Below are 17,226 nucleotides of genomic sequence, written 5' to 3'. Positions count from 1 at the left end.
GTCACCCCACGGATATGCGAGGGCGAGCTGGGTTAAACCATGGGTGGAGGCAGAAATGCACCGACAGGGACGATAGTTTCATTGGGGCCCCGCTACTCCTGAGCCCTCGCATCATGGAGGGGGTATAAATAAATGCACAAACACGTTCGCTGTCAAGAAGGCATAGGCGTTCACCTAGTCTGTGCTACAAATCCAACTCTCCCCTCGATTTTCATTACGCCAGCTCTATAAACAGATAGTATAAAAAACGAAGCAGCAACGGCAAAGCAAAGCGAAGATGGACCCCCTCATGCAAAAGACCTTCACAACCTCGCGCTCCCTCACATACTCCTACTATATCTCACCCCCGCCACCGTCGCCGCCGTCGCAAAACGCATCCGCCCCACCGCCCCTCCTCCTCCTCCACGGCTTCCCCGACGGCCCTCTCCTCTGGCGGCCCCTCCTCCCCTACCTCCTCTCCCTGCCTCACCGCCTCATCATCCCCTCCCTCCTCGGCTACCACCCTACCTCTACCCCCAGCGACCCCACCGCGTACAACTCCAAGTCCATGTCTGACGACCTCGCCGAGCTTCTCACGGCCGAAGACGCCCGCACTGTCATCGCCATCGGCCACGACTGGGGCTCCTTCCTAGCCAACCGCCTCTACCTCTGGCACCCGGAGCGCGTCGCGGGCCTGGCCCTGCTGAACTTAGCGTACATGCCGCCCAACCAGACGACGCCCTTCGATCTGGACCAAACGAACGCGCTCATGGAACAGCTGTTCGGGAACCCGATCTTGGCGTACTGGGAGTTGCTGACGCGGGCGACGGGGGACGTGCCGGCGCTGCTGGAGGGGAATGCGGCACGGCTCTGGGAGCTGCTGCATGCGGCGCGGCCACAGCCGGAGTGGATGCGGAAGCTCCTGTGTGAGCGGGGGGCGACGGAGGCGTTTTTGACGGCCGGCACTGTCGACGGGGAGGCAGTGGCGGGGGACATCAAGCTGAGGGACTATGCTGGGCATGGCGGTGTGTATTGGGAGGACTTCGTTAGGAGGCTGACGGATAGGGAGGCGGGAGGCATTGCGCCGGCGCTCTGTTGGTATCGGGCCATGTCGGAGAATGCGACGTTCGAGGTAGAAAGGACGCTGGAAAAGGAGGCGTTGGTGCTGAAGGTGCCGACGCTGTTCGTGGCGTGTCCTGGTGACGCGGTGTGTCGGGCGGAGTTGATAGAGGCGCCGAAACAGGAGGGCTTGCTGCCGGATCTGACTGTGGTGGAGGTCGGCGGGTGTGGGCATTGGGGGATTATCTATGAGAAGGCGGAGGAGACGGCAGGAGTTATTGGAGGGTTTTTGAAGGAGAGGTTTGGATCGAAGTAGGGCAGGATAATTCATAGTTGCAGAACGAGCAACCTGTCGGGGAGAAGTCATGCCCGCAGCACTTCGATTCTGCCTATCACTGGTCACTGTTGCCAGGTTGGGATTCTTAGCGCCATGGCTTAACATGAGCCCATTATTCAATCATTGCATGGAAACTGGTGTGATAGCACAGACTTCCTGTGGGTACTGGGTGGGGAGGTTGCTTTGAGGTGCCTCCCGGAAAGGTACATCATTGTTCCTTTTTTTTGGTCTTTTTACCCTCTTTATATTTATCTCCAGATAAAAATGGCAGCCCGGGGCTACAAAGTGTATGAGAATAGATCTTATATACCGCTTTGCGTCTCACCAACATTCGCCTAACGTAAGGTTGTCTGATGCTACAACCATTTTATCCCTGGCTTGCTCTCAATCTGAACAATAACAGACGTGAGGTGAGGATTTCCAATTAATGTACCACAAGGAAATAAAGAGTGAGCTGATAGTCCTGCGTTATTTGGTCCCGTTTCCGTTGTTGGACCAGGTTCTGTCTCAATTGTAGGCTGTTCTTGAGGTTGATAAGTTAACTGGGCTTACATAGTGGTGGGGGAAGGTAATATTCATTTGACCAGCAACGTCCTGAACATTATCAATGCATGATTTTTGACGGTTTGAGTGAAAATTGATGGTCTCGCAATGCATTTCTGATTCTGGATGCCCAGAATCATGATCAGGCCTACCAATAAATATAAGTGTTGGCCACAATCTGAAATTCGAGATTTGCTCAAAGCGCAGTGTCGGTTCCAACCACGAGCCACATGTCAGTCCACCATATGAACCCTTCGACCTGAAAAGTATCGCTTGTCTGTGCAGAATTATCCTGGGGTCTCAGAAACTTAGCTTGTGACTTTCCGGCAAGATGGCCGAATTTCGAACTCATCCTGTGAGTAAGATATCAGACATGCCCAAGAGTTGTCAATGCAGTGGTCGATAAGGATTAGATATAATTCCCGCCTTGGAACCGTTGACAAGTCTCCTTTTGTAGGTTGCTTTCCTCGATTGTCATGCACTCAGCCAGTAATCCAAAGGGTTGAAAACTGTTTGTCTCGTGTGATTAGGAACCGCAAACAACCAGCTGATTAGATGCTGTATCCATTTATTTCCGACAAATCAGTGATTATCAAATTCGGAATATTCAATTCTCCCACTATCCACTATCCTACTCTTCAAATCCGAGGGGGTGACACTCGAATTAATACCCTACCCTCTAAATCTCTGCCTGGGTTCCAATTACAAATAAACATACCGATTATCTTCTCACTGGTTCTGAAGCGGTTTACATTTTACATTTCATCCATCAGTCGTGAACAATCAAATTCTTATGAATTGATTTGTTTTTTCAGTTTAGGATTCGCAAGAAGCTCCAGCTTGAAAGTTGCAACTACCACTTCAATTCTTTTTCATTTTCATTTTTCTTTTGGTTTCTCCTGTGACTCTTTGGAGCGACTAACGTCCGACCTGCTATAGATGATGTTAGTAGTTCTATCCTTTAACCTATTGATCAGTGCTGATGCGAGGCGAAGCAAGCGTCTACTGCTCAATAGACATACTACAAATGTTCTCTGAGTGTATAAATCAAGTAGCTAAGATATCGATGTCAGGAACTTAGCTGATTCGTGCTCCTCGTAAGTTTTGCGGGAAACAATCTCTCCCTTCGCTCTGCGGTTACGGGAGTTTTATCAATTTTCGACTGCCTAAGAGTCATCGTGATTCTGGCAGATTTCATTTGCACATGTGGGAAATCGACCCGATTTGCTGCTGCTTTGTTGCGCTGTTCCCGTGTTCTTGTAAGCCGGCTCACTGGCACCGGAGTTTGTCATTTTTGAGAGGGGTGCAGCGTTAATGTAGAAAGATAAAATATTCATATCATACAAGTAGTTGCGGGAGCAAACGGGGTGAGAAAATACGGAATGTCATGTGGAGCTTCACCTACTTGTATCGTCTTCGCTTCTCAGGACGATGTCGCAGTGAAAGTTGGGACAGAATAAAACTTCCAGGAAGGTCCCCATTCAATTATCTAAGCTTAGGCTGCAGAAAATGAGGGGTGAGACTGGTTCTCGCATGATTCCTGTGAAATCATTTGGAAAACCGATTGATGAAATGCCAGTTTTAGGAGGGGATGCAAGATGGGAAAAGCTCGCGGCCCGTCATGGTAATTTCTCCCCCCCCCAAAAAAACAGCTTTTACCTGGTTCTGTTTGGATGAAGTATGCTTAGTTGTAATCCCACGGATTACATCTTTTCCAGGTGGGACGGAATGGAGTTTTAAATCCCCTCACAATATTGGCGACCTGGTTCTCTTTGAAATAGAGAAAGGTTAATTTGACGAAGTCTCCTTGATCCATTGGCATTGCGTGAAGTGGCATACGTTCTTCCCATTGCTATTGTATTCTTTTTTGTATATAGAACGTGCATACGAGTTTTACTGCAAATTCTGAGGCAACGGGAGCGTATGCGTACGCACAGTTTCCAAAGCGACTTTGTCATTCACAGGACGCTGTCAAGAAGCTATCGAGGGAGGTACATCGAAAAAGCGAGTAAAGTAACCCACATGCGAAGTCCAGAAGCTGCGATACTCATCCATCATGATGTCCCAGTTTGGGTCGATGGATTTCTAGATTCTGGCAGCGATCGAGACTACACATGTAAGAGATCGTCCAGCTTTGCCGGATTTAGTAACAAAAAACATGTCCAATTTCTCACGTCGAGGCTCTGGTGTGGGATTTTCGTCGCCGAAGAAGCTCTGCGAGTGGGATATCGTCTTCATCATAAAATTCGACCTCTTCATCAACCCCGAAGTCTCGAAGCCTATCACCTTCTGAATCCCTCCAACCTTCTTCACCGCTATCGGAGTTTTCCCCACTTTCAGATTCACTTAAGCCAGGGAAGTCTGTCATTCCCACATTTTGCATATATCGTTTGTGGAAAGGCCTTCGACGTTGTACTTCTGACGCAGCCTGTTGGCGGCGGAAATCTTCTCTTTGGCGAAGTTTAAAAGCTTCAACCTCTTGACTTTGTGATAAATAGTTTTGTTCATGAGTAAAATCGCTTCCATAGTTGTTCCGCGGCATCGGCTTATACATTCGGTCTGGATCAGGGGGTGGCCATGACAAGGTGCTTTCTAAACACCATTGTTAAAAATTCACGATAAATCTATGAGATCGGATATCTAGTAGCCCTTCGGATTAGTTGTGGCTCCCACATACCTTCAAAACCGTTAACTTCGAACTCTAGTCCTGAGCCTTGACATGGAGTTGAAGCAAAAGGCCAAAACCAACCAATGATCTGTTTATGTCTGTGAGTTAGAAGCCGAATATGGGAGTGCGAAATAGTCTGATGCAATCACGAGAATGGACTGACATTTGCGCTTCCCCCCATACCAGATTTTAAATTGCGCCAGATCCCAATGTCGTAAGGGAATTCCTGTTTCTGGATACGTACACGAACGCCGCCAGGACCCTCGAGATGGCCCCCAAACATGCGGGCCCTTCTAAGAAGGGTTTTATGCCTTTCGATTTCCCATACCTCGATGGTGGTTGTGTTTCCGCCCAGACACCAAAGCGTTCGTGCCAGGAGGATTATGAGAGCGAACAGAACCATAGAATTAAGCACAACAAGCAACAATAAATGAACTAACTGTGGAAGGCTTGGGCCCAGATACTTTAACATGATTTGTTGCATTTGGTATCAGCAAGCGACATATCATCTGGTTGGATATAGAGAGCAATGGGGACACTGACAACTCACACTCGGTAGATGTCTGTTGTTCCAAATAACGACAACGCGGGGATAGAGGAGGTATTCAAGGTAGGTCATAGAACCAACAGCATAAAAAAGAAAGCGAATAAAGTGGGGCAAGGTAAAATGAGAAACGCAATTTTCTGTCCACGGGCAATGGTGGTCCATTTTTGGGATGCATCTTCGTGTAAGCGTTAGTCGTGATACTAATAAATAGGAGAAGGCATAAATAGTGTACGGTTGGTAAAGGGCAAATCACTCACCGCTGGCAAGTCTTGCAATGATGGGCCCGAGGAGGCTTGAAACTATCACAGCGCTGGCACCATCGTTGTCGCGCCGTTCCTCTTGTATCAAGGGCATTCTTTGCAACAGGTGGCTGCCAACCAGCCGGCACCTTGCCGGGATCTGTTGTACATGCCCGATAATAACAAATCCAGAGACATGCTACCAATGCATTGAATTTAATCAGTTGGTCCTTGCTTGGAGGGGACGGCTCTATGTATAGAAATATATATTGGGATGAATAGGCGAGGAATGCGATGAGGAATGAGACGGCTGGGATGGCGAGACATGAAATGTTGAAGGAAACCATCATCTCATGTGCATGTTCATGTTAATTGCCGTTCTTGGATGTTCTCTTATTTGCTGTTAGGCCCCTGGGACGACAGAGCTCGATCAGTAGAGCAATCTTCGTATGAGAGCTTTTGAGTTCAACCAAGATTATGTCATTTAAGTTAGCCACCCCTGAACCAAGGCCACTAGGGCAAAAGAGCTCAGTCACCACCAGCGCCGTGGTGGTATAGAGTACGACCCAAATCCCCCAACACAACTTAACTATGTTGGGCACTCCACTGCACGTGATAAACTCTATACAACTCTAATCTAACCTCTTTCACCTTGTGACAAGACATTTATAGGATCCTGGAGCGGTATTATAATCCATAAAATGTTTATTTTCGACAAATTTGACAATTGATACATGGTAGTTGCAGTGCTGTATGGGCACGCCATCCTTAAGCCATTCCATGTATTGTTTTAACTAGTGATGAGAGTGGACAATGTCGATTGCACAACTTCCTCCAGATACTATCAGGGCAGTAAGGTCAAACTCTGTGCTCTCCGACCCATGCGCCCTTGCGAAAGAGCTTATCGATAACAGCCTTGACGCTGGAGCCACCTGCATCTCAGTTGAGGTGGCAGCTAACACACTCGATACCATTCAAGTCAAGGACAATGGCACTGGAATCCATCCGAATGATCGTCATCTGGTTTGCAAACGTAGCTGTACTAGCAAACTTCGAAGTATTGATGATTTGGAAAATATCGGTGGAAGCACTTTGGGTTTCCGAGGAGAGGCTCTCGCGAGTGCTGCTGAGATGTGCGGTAACATAGCAATAACGACAAGGGTATCAGGAGAGTTGGCTGGGGAAACTTTGAAATACGATCGTACCGGGCTACTTATTAGGTCTGCTCTGCTTCCAACAAAAGATACTTCAAGTATTCTTGTAGATCAGTTCTGACTATGCATTCAGCTGTACCAAAGCTTCTCATCCAACAGGCACGACCGTTCGTGTAGATGAGTTCTTGAGATTTGTTCCTGTTCGGAAACGGAGAGCGCTGAAGAGTGCTTCCAAAACACTCAACCGAATGAAGAAGGTTTTGAATGCATACGTGCTCTCGCGCCCTGAAATTCGACTTTCATTTAAAATCCTAAAGAGAAAAAATGATTCTAGCTGGATATATGCGTCCAACAAACATCCAACGGTTTCCACTGCAATGTTAAGAGTTATTGGTGCGGAAGCAATTTCGCAATGCACAACAATAACGTGGCCGCAAATTCAAGATGAGAGAGATGATTCTTTGTCAGAATCTGTGGAAAGCAATGAAAGCATTCATCCAGTGATCCGACTTGTCGCTACAATCCCTAAACCTTGTTCTGGTAAGTGATGTCTCGTTCTGTCACCGATGATCCGCGTGGCTAATTCGTCAGACTTCTCTGCAATTAATTATGCTGGTCAGTATGTTTCCATTGACAGACGGCCTATGTCAACATCCAATGGCGTTGCGAAGGAGCTAGTCGAACTGTTCAAATCCCATATTCGTTCTGGATCTCTTTGCGATAGTGGCCAAACACCACCAGTGGATCCATTCTGTTTTATACATCTACATTGCCGTCCCGGCATCTACGATGTGAATGTCGAGCCATTGAAAAATGATGTTCTTTTTGAAGATTCGAAACTAGTGATCTCCATGGCAGGAAATCTATTCAAAACCGTTTATGGCGAAACCAAGCCGAGACATACACATCAGAGGAACTGCCAAATCGAAAACCAACCGTCATCCTCTCGGATGATACGACCGCTTGACAGCCGGCCGGCTAACAATCAACGTGACCACGAAGTCGAGGAATCTCCATTATTTCGGCATATCTCGAGCTCCGCGACAAAAGATTGCCATTCCATAGAATGCATTTGTGCCAGCTCGTCGAAGGCGAAGAAAGACAATATGTTAGCAGGAAGTTGTGTCGACACTTACGCCTGTCCACGAGCGGCCGAAAGTAATCTCAGCCTTTTGAATAGTTCCCTACTGACCAATCCATGGCTGCTTGCCAAAGGGCAACATGTAACACCCCGGAAGGAAGACGCACAGTCCCGTGACTTAAACTCTCAACTCCTCACCCCTGCGTATCAGGATGGGCGTTCTCGGTTGGATGAAAAAAGGATAAAAAATTGTGGGGCGAATTCTGTGTTTGCTGGCCCCCCATACCCCACGCCCGTTTCTACGCGAACACTTGAGACGCGTTTGGTCGAAGGCGACAACGACAAATCTTCAACAGATGTTAGAAAGCCACAGACGAGCGAACTGTGCAATGTACCCCAACTCACAGCTAGCCATAAAAGCAAACAAAGGAAGTCATCGGGGGTGCTGGGCAGCCTGGACGCCTGGATAAGAAATTGCCGAGATGCCCCTAGTCATTCTACTGAGGAAAGCCATGCTGTGGGGATACTACAGCAAAGCGAACCCGATGGAAATGAACTTACAGAAACTGATATTGCAGGGCGCTTTGGTAAAGAGGACAATGCTGTTACCACAAGCCTGAGCCATGGAGATTTTTCAGCAGGGCTATCACCACGCACATCACTAAATGCCCTAGGTATCCATCTGAACTCTGCTCATACTAACACAAAGAACCACTGTCAGCCATTGGCGATTTCCCAAGAGGAGGATGATGATCCAGATTATCGGATTCATAGGTTGACTGACAATCGTCCAACTTCTCGTCCAACTTCTCCGTCACACGAAATGATAGCTGAGGCACTAGATTTCGAATACCGGAAGAAAACCGCTATCCAACTCCACAGGAAAAGACAGCAGCAGCAGCAGCAACAACAGCAACAGCAAATCTCAACTCAGTCGACCTTACACTCATGGGCGGGAGCCAATAATGCTAAAATATCACAAGGTTCTCCACATCAAAATCGATACCGGAGAGCCAAAGCCCATTTAGTCAATCAGTTGCCAGAGCTGGAACTTCCCAGACATGAGATAACATCTCGCCGTCCAAAATGAGTTCAGAAGATGCTAGGGAATATTTGATGCGCCAAAATTGGCCCAACACAAATGGGCTTTAAGAGTAAACGTATACTAACAAATCAGCTACCATTGGAGGTGATACCAAGTGCATCTGCACTCCATGGACTCGCTCTTTCCTGGACGAAGCAAGATGATGAAGCGTCAATACCAAATAAAGAACTATTAAAAACAGATGGATACGTCAGATCAGGCATTGTGCCTCCGCCCTCTGCATTTTTTGAGGTTAACCCTGCGGATATCAACATCTGGACCACCCGGTTGTTAGCCCTAATCCAAGAACATTATCGATCCGAAATTCTAGACGAGGACTGGCGAATCCAACTCGTTTTTGATGCGATTCCAACATCACATGCAAGAGCATCATAAAGTTAGAAGCTTGCTGGATTGCAATCACCCAATTTAACCTCGCGAGTTTCAGCATTGTCTAATGCCTGCGCCTTAGTTTTCCGATTGTTTCTCCTACCTTCGTCGTTATGTTATCTGCATTATCATAGCTCAGTATAGATTCTACTTAGATGACTTGTTAATCTGAGATTATTGTCTCATTAATCTGTGGGATTTTCCCCTTTCAAGTCGAATTTTAAACTTTTTTGTCGTCATCTATTTAGAAAATTCTGCTGTGCCGATTCAACCTGCAGTACCCCGGATAAACTCCAAGCCCCACGGTCAGCATGAGGAATGTGAGAGATTTGAAAGTTGCACTGTACTTTACCCCTCCAATGAAAACTCGACCCACCCTGAGTATGTTGATGAAAACCATGGGGCGAGCCCTCCGCCCGCTGCCCTCAGTTGCCAATCAAATCTTAAATCCGAGCACTTGGACAATTAAAGCTAAGGAAATAGTATCTGCGTCTTAGATGTTCTGAAAGACGAAAATATTGAGATTGTCTTTAATCCCTCTCAAGGGAGGGAAACTCGCAGGCCAAAATCCTTCTTATGTTCCCTACGTCCGGGTTTACCCTGAACATATGCCATTAAGGCAAATTTCCAAATGTGGAAACAGGAAACTTAATATCCTTTGCTCCGAACTCGGGTCAGGTCTAAATCGCCCGATTTGACCAAGCAAGTTGAACTATTTCTCAGCTTTCTGAAAAAAAAAAAAAATATATATATATATATATATATATATATATATATTTATATATATAAAAGAATTCGTATTTAAAATGGCCAGAAAGGCTTGTGAAAATCCGAACTTCCCCCTTCCTACGCTTGGAACGAAATGCAAAGCCTACCATCAAAACAACGTCAATAAATTCTGATGACTAGTGTCGTTCCCTATCATATCCTATCAAACTTCAAATACTTCCATAACTATCTTCACAATACATTTCCACTGAAACCACCCCTATAAAAGGACCATGGCGGTTACGACAACGAAACAGCTCCAGGGAACGCCTAAGGCTCAGCCTGTAAAGCAGACATGGAGGCAGCCATCGCATCCAGATACCATCGCAGTCCGGTCTTCACCTGCTCTCGCCTCGAACTCAGATGCCTCTACAGGACCTTCTTTCAACCTCACTGCAGTTGCCAGCATGGATATCCCGGCCAATTCGCTCATCGCGGAAAACACGTCCACCACTCTCGCATCAGAGAAGGATTACTCCACCGTTCAAATCTCGGCAACGCATCATATCAGATTGAACTCGGATCTACTGTACTGCAATCATTCGTGTGACCCCAATGTCCGCTTCGTAACGTCCACGCTTTCTTCACCTGACGTCGGGTTGGAAGAACCTGTTGCCGGTGCAATTGAGGTCTGGAGCACGAGGGACATTCCGGCCGGAGAAGAACTGCGTTTTTTCTACCCAAGCACCGAGTGGGAGATGGCGCAGCCGTTTCACTGCTCTTGTGGAGCGGAGAATTGCCTGGGTTTGGTTGATGGTGCGAAAAATGTCCCGGTAGAGGCATTGAGGAGATATTGGCTCAGTGGACATATCGAGTCCCTACTGAGTGAAAAGCATAGGCCGAATTGATTCTCTAAAACGCGGGATTTTCCTTTTTTGGAACAAGGAGAGCATGGGCAAATAATATTCTTTGATTGGAGCGGAGGTACTCTTCAGAGATATGAACATAGACAGGAAGCGAAAAAAAGAGAAGCGCCAGGGAAAATACCATTTTATAACCGAAAGGTCAGCTAGAGACAAGTAAATATATTCTGAGGAATGCACCTCCAGCATATCCGAATTACGAATATTGCACAGATGTGGTCCTGGCTATAGCAGAATTAAAGAAAGACTGTTTCCTTCAATCGCCGGTGTACTCATTACTACATTTCTCCATCCATCATGGCACGGGTAAATGAAATCAACATGATCGCTCTAAAAGCACTAGAAAATCGTGCAAAATTTGAGTTAATGAGAAGTCAAATGGGTCCTAGTACAGTATTTGTGGTTTCGTTCCGATCTTCATCCACTATGGCGAGGACGAAAAGCTCAAGATTTGAGAAAGACCGGGTTCATGCCATGACAAATTCCACAGAAGTTGCAAGCCCGGGAATGGTTTAAAAACGGCAACTAATTCATCAGATTATTGTCTGTTGCAAATATGAAATAGTTTGAGCTGAAACCTGGCATGGTTTAAAAAGGTTGGACGAAGAACCACATCATATTATTTGAGTTTAGAACAGTTGATATGGTTTCAAGAATGCTTCTGATTCACGTACTCTGTACATTAACCCAATTTGGCATCTTGTAGCTGGTTGAGTGAACCCTTGAAGGCGCTTTACATTTTGGAGGCGTGGAACAGAAACGATAATTGTCTGCTGACTCAGCTCGATTGAGCAAGTGGCAAGGAGAGTCCATGACATCATCTCATGAAATCTATGTTTATGTTGAAAATTCAAGTTGTCAATGAACTGCTATGGCCGGCAATTCGATTGCGAAACACGGGTAATGCCCTCTTCCATCTCACTTCCGAACAGCAGTAACAGCCATGTCGCCTCCCATTCCGGTCACCATAATCACCGGCTTTCTCGGCGCGGGCAAAACAACAATCATCCTTAATCTGATCCCCCAAGTCCCCCCAGACTACCGGCTAGCTCTTCTAAAAAACGAGTTTGGGGATCTGGCCGTGGACTCTCAATTAGCGTCTGCAAACTCCATTTCCGGCGTCCGCGAGCTTCTCAACGGATGCATCTGCTGCAACCTCGTGGGACAACTGGGCGACGCCCTCCTCCAACTCTGTGATGAAGTAAATCCAGACCGGATCGTCATTGAGACGAGCGGCAGCGCATTCCCCGCCACGTTGGCAATGGAAGTGAACCGAATCTCGCGTGAGAATGATGGCAAATTCGTATTAGATGGAGTCATCAGCGTGATAGACGTGGAGAACTGGGAGGGCTACGATGACACCTCATACACGGCGAAGTTGCAGGCGAAGTACACAGATCTGATTATTTTCAATAAATGGGAGGACGTACCGGAGGACCGGTTTGATGTGTGTTTAGACCGCGTGGCAGATCTGGAGCTTGACACGGCCTGGGTTAAGTCTGCAAAGGGTTTCGTGGACAAGGACGTCTTGTTGGGAATTGATGGGGCGTTGCTGGCCAAGGAGATATCTGATCGCGGACATGCTTCATTGGATCTTGTGTTGTTAAACGGAACTGATAATACGGCGGCCAAGGAGGCTTATGTGCAAGAGCATAGTCATGGGCTTGGTGAGCCTCGGGAAAATGAGCATCAGTCCGAGGTGGACGTGCTCTCGGTTTCGCTTACCAGCTCTCAGCCGTCCGACACTGTCAATACGGAGGCATTCACTACGCTCCTCTTATCCGCGCCCAAGGATGAGGTCTACAGGATAAAAGGCATTATCCAATTCCCAGCTGATTCACCTCCGGAAGACTCGTCAGGAGAAAAGGCTCAGGCGCCTACACCAAAACCGACACTAGCACCCACAAGGGACGAAGGAAATGGAAATGTTGATGGAGCTGTCGCACCTGACAGAGGAACAGCCACCATCAAGACGCATAATTACATCCTGAACTGGGCGTTTGGCCGATGGACGTATACTCGCTCTCCGGCTTCCATAGGCAATGCTTCTAGAACTAGTAAAGAAGGCGCAAGAACGGTACCTCCCGAAAGCGCCATAATTGCATCTATGACACTCATCCTTGCCAGAGGTGAATCTCACAAGTGGACGCGGAAACTAGAGAGTGAAGGGCTGTTGGAGGTCGCAGGTGACTCTGCAGAAAATAGGCGGGGAGTGACAAAGGTGGAGCGGCTTGCTTGATGCTGTGATGCACAGGTTGACAAGGTGCAGGGAGGGGTGAAAAGATATGAAAGTTTACCTGCTGTATGTACATGTACATACATACTACGAGAAGCGATTTCAAGCTAATGTTATTGCATCTATTGTATATAATTTTCATATATAATTTTCTATATGTTGGAAGGCAAAAGCAGCTGGATTTCATAGAAGTTTGGATAGACAAAACAAGGACAAGGGTACGGGTATACTCTTACAAAATTTTTCAAACATCAAATGAAGGATGCGTCCTTATTATTCATTTCTACAACATCTTACTCTTCCCTAATGAGATTAAGAAGTTGAGTTTGTCCCCCATTCCCACCCAATTAGCCCCCTCGCTATTGTATTACAGCATCTACCTTCTGATATATATGCCATCCCCCATTCGTAAAATTTAGCTTGCTGTGTGGGTCGTTTAGAAGGAGTGAGAAAAACGAAGCTTTATCGCGGGGTAAAGTTCTGAGAGAATCAGTGCGTGACAGGAATACCAATTTGCAACGAGCCCACATATCTCTCTAAGTACCTTACGATATACCATGAAGAATTAAAACGTGGATGCAAATCAGTATGCGAAGCGTTTCTGAATTGGGAATTGTGTAGTTCGTTGAATACCCTGGTGGTAGGAGGACAGTAAGGGGCGGGAAGAAAATGTGCAAAGTCATTGCGCTTCCATCACCCTCTTGAAAAGCCTGCTCGTTAGATGGTGGAAAAGAAAACCACTTTTAAGTGGATGTTCTATTTCTTTGGATGTTTGTTAAAATAAATAATATGTACAAATAGCTTTGTGTTAGGCCACCATCAGCGTCATGGGGATGAACCAATCCAAACCCCCAACACTTTGCCAGTAAAATCGGTAGTGTGATAGATTTGGAAGGACGTGATTAGTTAGCCACTATTTGCTTCTGTGGTGAGCTTGTCCCGTGAATAATATATTATCCGTGCTTTAGACGCAATTATTTCTATAGAAGGCATAAAGGATGCGGGCAGGGTAAACGGAAAAAGCAAAAGGAGAATATAAATAGAATGCGAAACTCCATTGTTTCTCTGTACCTGAAACTTAACTATGATTATTTAAAGAAAAAAAGTAAATGGTTCGGATGGAACAAGAATAAAACAAGCAAAAACAAAGTATATCGTCCAGAGATCTAACAGGAAAAATATCAAGATAATTGGGAAGAATCAAAAGGTTAAGTCTGTTTTTAAATAGAAATATATGAAATATCGATTTTAGTTGGAGGCTTTCCCCACAAAAAAATGCTCAAGTTCCCCATGGTAGAATATAAGAAAACAAGAGTAGCCACTTCCGCTCCACAGTGCTTGCTTCCGCCTTCTTCCACTTAATTTTTCTTGGTTCGATTAGCCGATACACTGTTCTGAAAGTCAGTCTGAGTACCCCAGTAAAGCGGTAGCACTCGGTTCAGTAGAGATGTAAATGACTTCGTGTTTATCGGTGAACCCATTGAAGCACGTTGCGCTGCATTTGGTGTACGCGCCCATGTTTTCGAAATAGAGCCAGTTGCCGATGTCCAGGGCTCCCGGGAGGGTGATGCGTTGTGTGATTAGATCAATACCATCACAAGTCGGACCCCAGATTGAATACTCGATGGGTGTGCAGACTGGGCTCTCCATTGTCAGGATCTGCGGCACTGGATGCTGGTGATCAAAAATGATGTTAGAGAAGTTGCCGTAGACACCATCGTTCAGGTAGATCATGTAGGCCTCGGTGGCGCTGCTCGTGGAGTCGGAGTCAGACATTTCCAGACTGACGTCGCGGCGTGCAATTACGTTGGCAGCCAGTGTGAACGCTGAAGCAACATAGTAGCGTCCAGGCTCAGCGATCACGCGGATATGGGGAGGGAAATGCTCATCAAGAGCGTCACCGAGGGTAGATGCAAAGCGCTCAAAGGTATCTTCAGAAAATCCCCCACCGACATCGAGGACTTTGAGATCGAACCCAACTTCAGCAGCCTGGTCAAATACGTAGCGGGAATCCTCCACAGCCTTGACAAATGACCTAGGGTCTTCAGCTCCTGACCCGACGTGGAAGCTGACACCAATGACATTGAGCTTGAGTTCCTTGGCTAGCTCAAGCAAAGAGCGCGTAATGGAAAGGGAAGCTCCGAATTTCATGCTCAAACGGCACAGACTGGCGGAGTCATCCGTCAAAATGCGGAGATACAGTTCTGCTTCGGGGCACATTTCCTTGATCTTGTACAATTCATCAGAATTGTCAAAGGTCATCTGCTTGACACCCACCTGGGAAGCGTAGCGAAGATAGGACTTGGTTTTGCACGGCTGCGCATAAATGATGCGGCTCGGGTCGACACCAGCACCAAGGGCACAGTCGATCTCTGCTTTCGACGCACAATCGAAACCATTGCCCAGGTTCGCCATGAGACGCAAGACTTGAGGGTCAGGATTACATTTGACAGCTGGGAATGAATTCGTCAGGATCCTGTGGTTTCAAATAAATGGAACGCAGTAGGAAAAAAACGACTAAACATACCATAAAAAGGCTTCACGCGTCCCAAATTCTTCTTCCAGCGGACATGCTGGCGGTAAACCTGACCCAAATCTGCAATATAAAAAGGGTCCTCCTCGCCAGGGTGGCAATTGTGAATATCAATCTTTGCAACTTTCTCCTTCAGGATCTCGAAGATCAGATCCTTGGATGCTTCTCGGGCTTGAAACAAATCGAACCCGCCATGATTGTTGGAAGTCTTGTAATTATTACTATCGTCAGGATAATTTCGGCTCACATATATGTCATGGGGTACGAAGGCAAAAGGGGCCATAACCATCCAAAAAGCGAGATGTCGAGTTGGTAGTGGGTATTTGGTGGGTTGTAGGATGCCAACGGTTAGATATATATTTGTGTGTATATAAAAAACTATTCTTTCCTTTATGATGGATTGATGGATATTTTAACAGTTGATGATGAATAATTGGTGTTAGGGCGGTCGGAATGTCTCAACACAATCGAAATTGACTGGACCTAGCCTCCTCGACTCCTCCTCCTGAAGAGGAAGAACCTGTAGAGAAGTCCTATGCGGCAGCTTGATGTTCTGGAGAACGAGGAGGTTGTGCGCTGAGGGATCAACGAACACAAACGACGGGATCCGGAGAGCTGCTTGGGAGAGAACCCAGTGCGTTAAGAAGATGGAAACGCTGCTGAAAGGTTGGAGGAGAAAGGGAGGACGTAAAGAAGGCTCGGCGGCTTCGGAAGCCGTTGTGGGCAAGATACCTTTGGGGTGTTCGTCCCAAAGGTGTGGGTTCTCCTGAGGAAAAAATTGGTCCGGGGTGGGCAAAGATAGGGCTGGAGTGAATTGCACGTATTCCGTTAGCATGGCAGACTCTTCAGAAAGAGCGGCAGCAGAACGCAGTGCAACGGGGAAGAAATCATCGCATCAAGAACAGCACGCAGTCACACGGACTTGTTTTGCACGTGCCACAAGACGGGAGCCCGTCGTAGACTCCTAGAAGGGAACGGCTTTGAGGGAAACTCACATTTCGAGCAGACACTTGACTTAGCAAGACGATCGGGAGCGGGCGATGGGCTAGACGAGTATATTTATATATTTATATGTACAAATACACATGCAGTCGGCACAGACTGAACGAATCGAGGGATAGGAGTTTGAAACAGCTGCTGTGCAGTGTTGTGCGGATGGTGGTGAGTTGGTGGTGAGGAGGTTGAGGGAAAAAATACGGGCGGGAGTGGGACAACAGCCAGTTTTGTGCGTGACGAGATTTGTGCGGGAGCGAATAGCGCCGTCGAGCCGCCGCCACCATTAAATGCCTAAAGCTACTCCAGCCTACGGAGTACAGTGAAACTCTGAAGAACCAAAAAACAAACCATTGTCTACGCAGGACTTACGAATAACAGGCCAGCAGCAAATAAAATCCAGACTGAGCTGGACCATGTCTCCAGCCAGCCCGCGAAACGGTGCCCTAGCTCGATGCGCCCTGGAAATTGAGAACTTTATCATTTCACGGTTCCCTTGCTTTCTTTGGCTTCCTTGCCCCTCCTCCAGTTCTCGAGATCCCGAAGGGTCTTCAATCTGCCTCCTATATATATGACTAATTGATGCGCCTGTTTTCGCACTGCTTCACCAGCAAGAAGACCGAAGCAGCCCGCAGAAATGAGGTACACTAAAATATGCTCGTTCCCAGACGAGGAGATACTTGAAAACGAGGAGAAAAATAATGAGGGGGGATCATCAATGAATTACGGGTAATATTTTTGGGACATATTAT

The 17,226-nt window shown here is 46.9% G+C and overlaps 6 protein-coding genes across 6 annotated transcripts; 4 read left to right on the top strand and 2 right to left on the bottom strand.

Annotated features, from left to right (window-relative positions):
* Window positions 1-277: 277 nt before the first annotated feature.
* HCAG_06274 (predicted protein) lies at window positions 278-1,354 on the top strand (the record flags this gene model as incomplete). Its single annotated transcript, XM_001538619.1, has 1 exon — window positions 278-1,354. One exon carries the CDS (start codon window positions 278-280, stop codon window positions 1,352-1,354), a length of 1,077 nt encoding a protein of 358 aa, XP_001538669.1.
* A 2,611-nt stretch (window positions 1,355-3,965) lies between these two features.
* On the bottom strand, window positions 3,966-4,767 carry HCAG_06273 (conserved hypothetical protein; the record flags this gene model as incomplete). Its single annotated transcript, XM_001538618.1, has 4 exons — window positions 3,966-4,026; window positions 4,093-4,510; window positions 4,596-4,674; window positions 4,750-4,767. The coding sequence occupies 4 exons, from the start codon at window positions 4,765-4,767 to the stop codon at window positions 3,966-3,968; spliced, it is 576 nt and encodes a 191-aa protein (XP_001538668.1).
* A 1,418-nt stretch (window positions 4,768-6,185) lies between these two features.
* HCAG_06272 (predicted protein) lies at window positions 6,186-8,697 on the top strand (the record flags this gene model as incomplete). Its single annotated transcript, XM_001538617.1, has 3 exons — window positions 6,186-6,510; window positions 6,686-6,989; window positions 7,164-8,697. 3 exons carry the CDS (start codon window positions 6,186-6,188, stop codon window positions 8,695-8,697), a joined length of 2,163 nt encoding a protein of 720 aa, XP_001538667.1.
* Window positions 8,698-10,256: 1,559 nt separating this feature from the next.
* HCAG_06271 (predicted protein) lies at window positions 10,257-10,752 on the top strand (the record flags this gene model as incomplete). Its single annotated transcript, XM_001538616.1, has 2 exons — window positions 10,257-10,605; window positions 10,688-10,752. 2 exons carry the CDS (start codon window positions 10,257-10,259, stop codon window positions 10,750-10,752), a joined length of 414 nt encoding a protein of 137 aa, XP_001538666.1.
* A 903-nt stretch (window positions 10,753-11,655) lies between these two features.
* HCAG_06270 (conserved hypothetical protein) lies at window positions 11,656-12,951 on the top strand (the record flags this gene model as incomplete). Its single annotated transcript, XM_001538615.1, has 1 exon — window positions 11,656-12,951. One exon carries the CDS (start codon window positions 11,656-11,658, stop codon window positions 12,949-12,951), a length of 1,296 nt encoding a protein of 431 aa, XP_001538665.1.
* Window positions 12,952-14,349: 1,398 nt separating this feature from the next.
* On the bottom strand, window positions 14,350-15,764 carry HCAG_06269 (ornithine decarboxylase; the record flags this gene model as incomplete). Its single annotated transcript, XM_001538614.1, has 2 exons — window positions 14,350-15,401; window positions 15,476-15,764. The coding sequence occupies 2 exons, from the start codon at window positions 15,762-15,764 to the stop codon at window positions 14,350-14,352; spliced, it is 1,341 nt and encodes a 446-aa protein (XP_001538664.1).
* Between the last annotated feature and the right edge of the window lie 1,462 nt (window positions 15,765-17,226).

This window comes from Histoplasma capsulatum, genomic scaffold (genome assembly GCF_000149585.1).
Source record: "Histoplasma capsulatum NAm1 scaffold_7 genomic scaffold, whole genome shotgun sequence".
Classification (NCBI taxonomy): domain Eukaryota; kingdom Fungi; phylum Ascomycota; class Eurotiomycetes; order Onygenales; family Ajellomycetaceae; genus Histoplasma; species Histoplasma mississippiense.
This window is presented reverse-complemented; position numbering and strand designations above follow the sequence as displayed.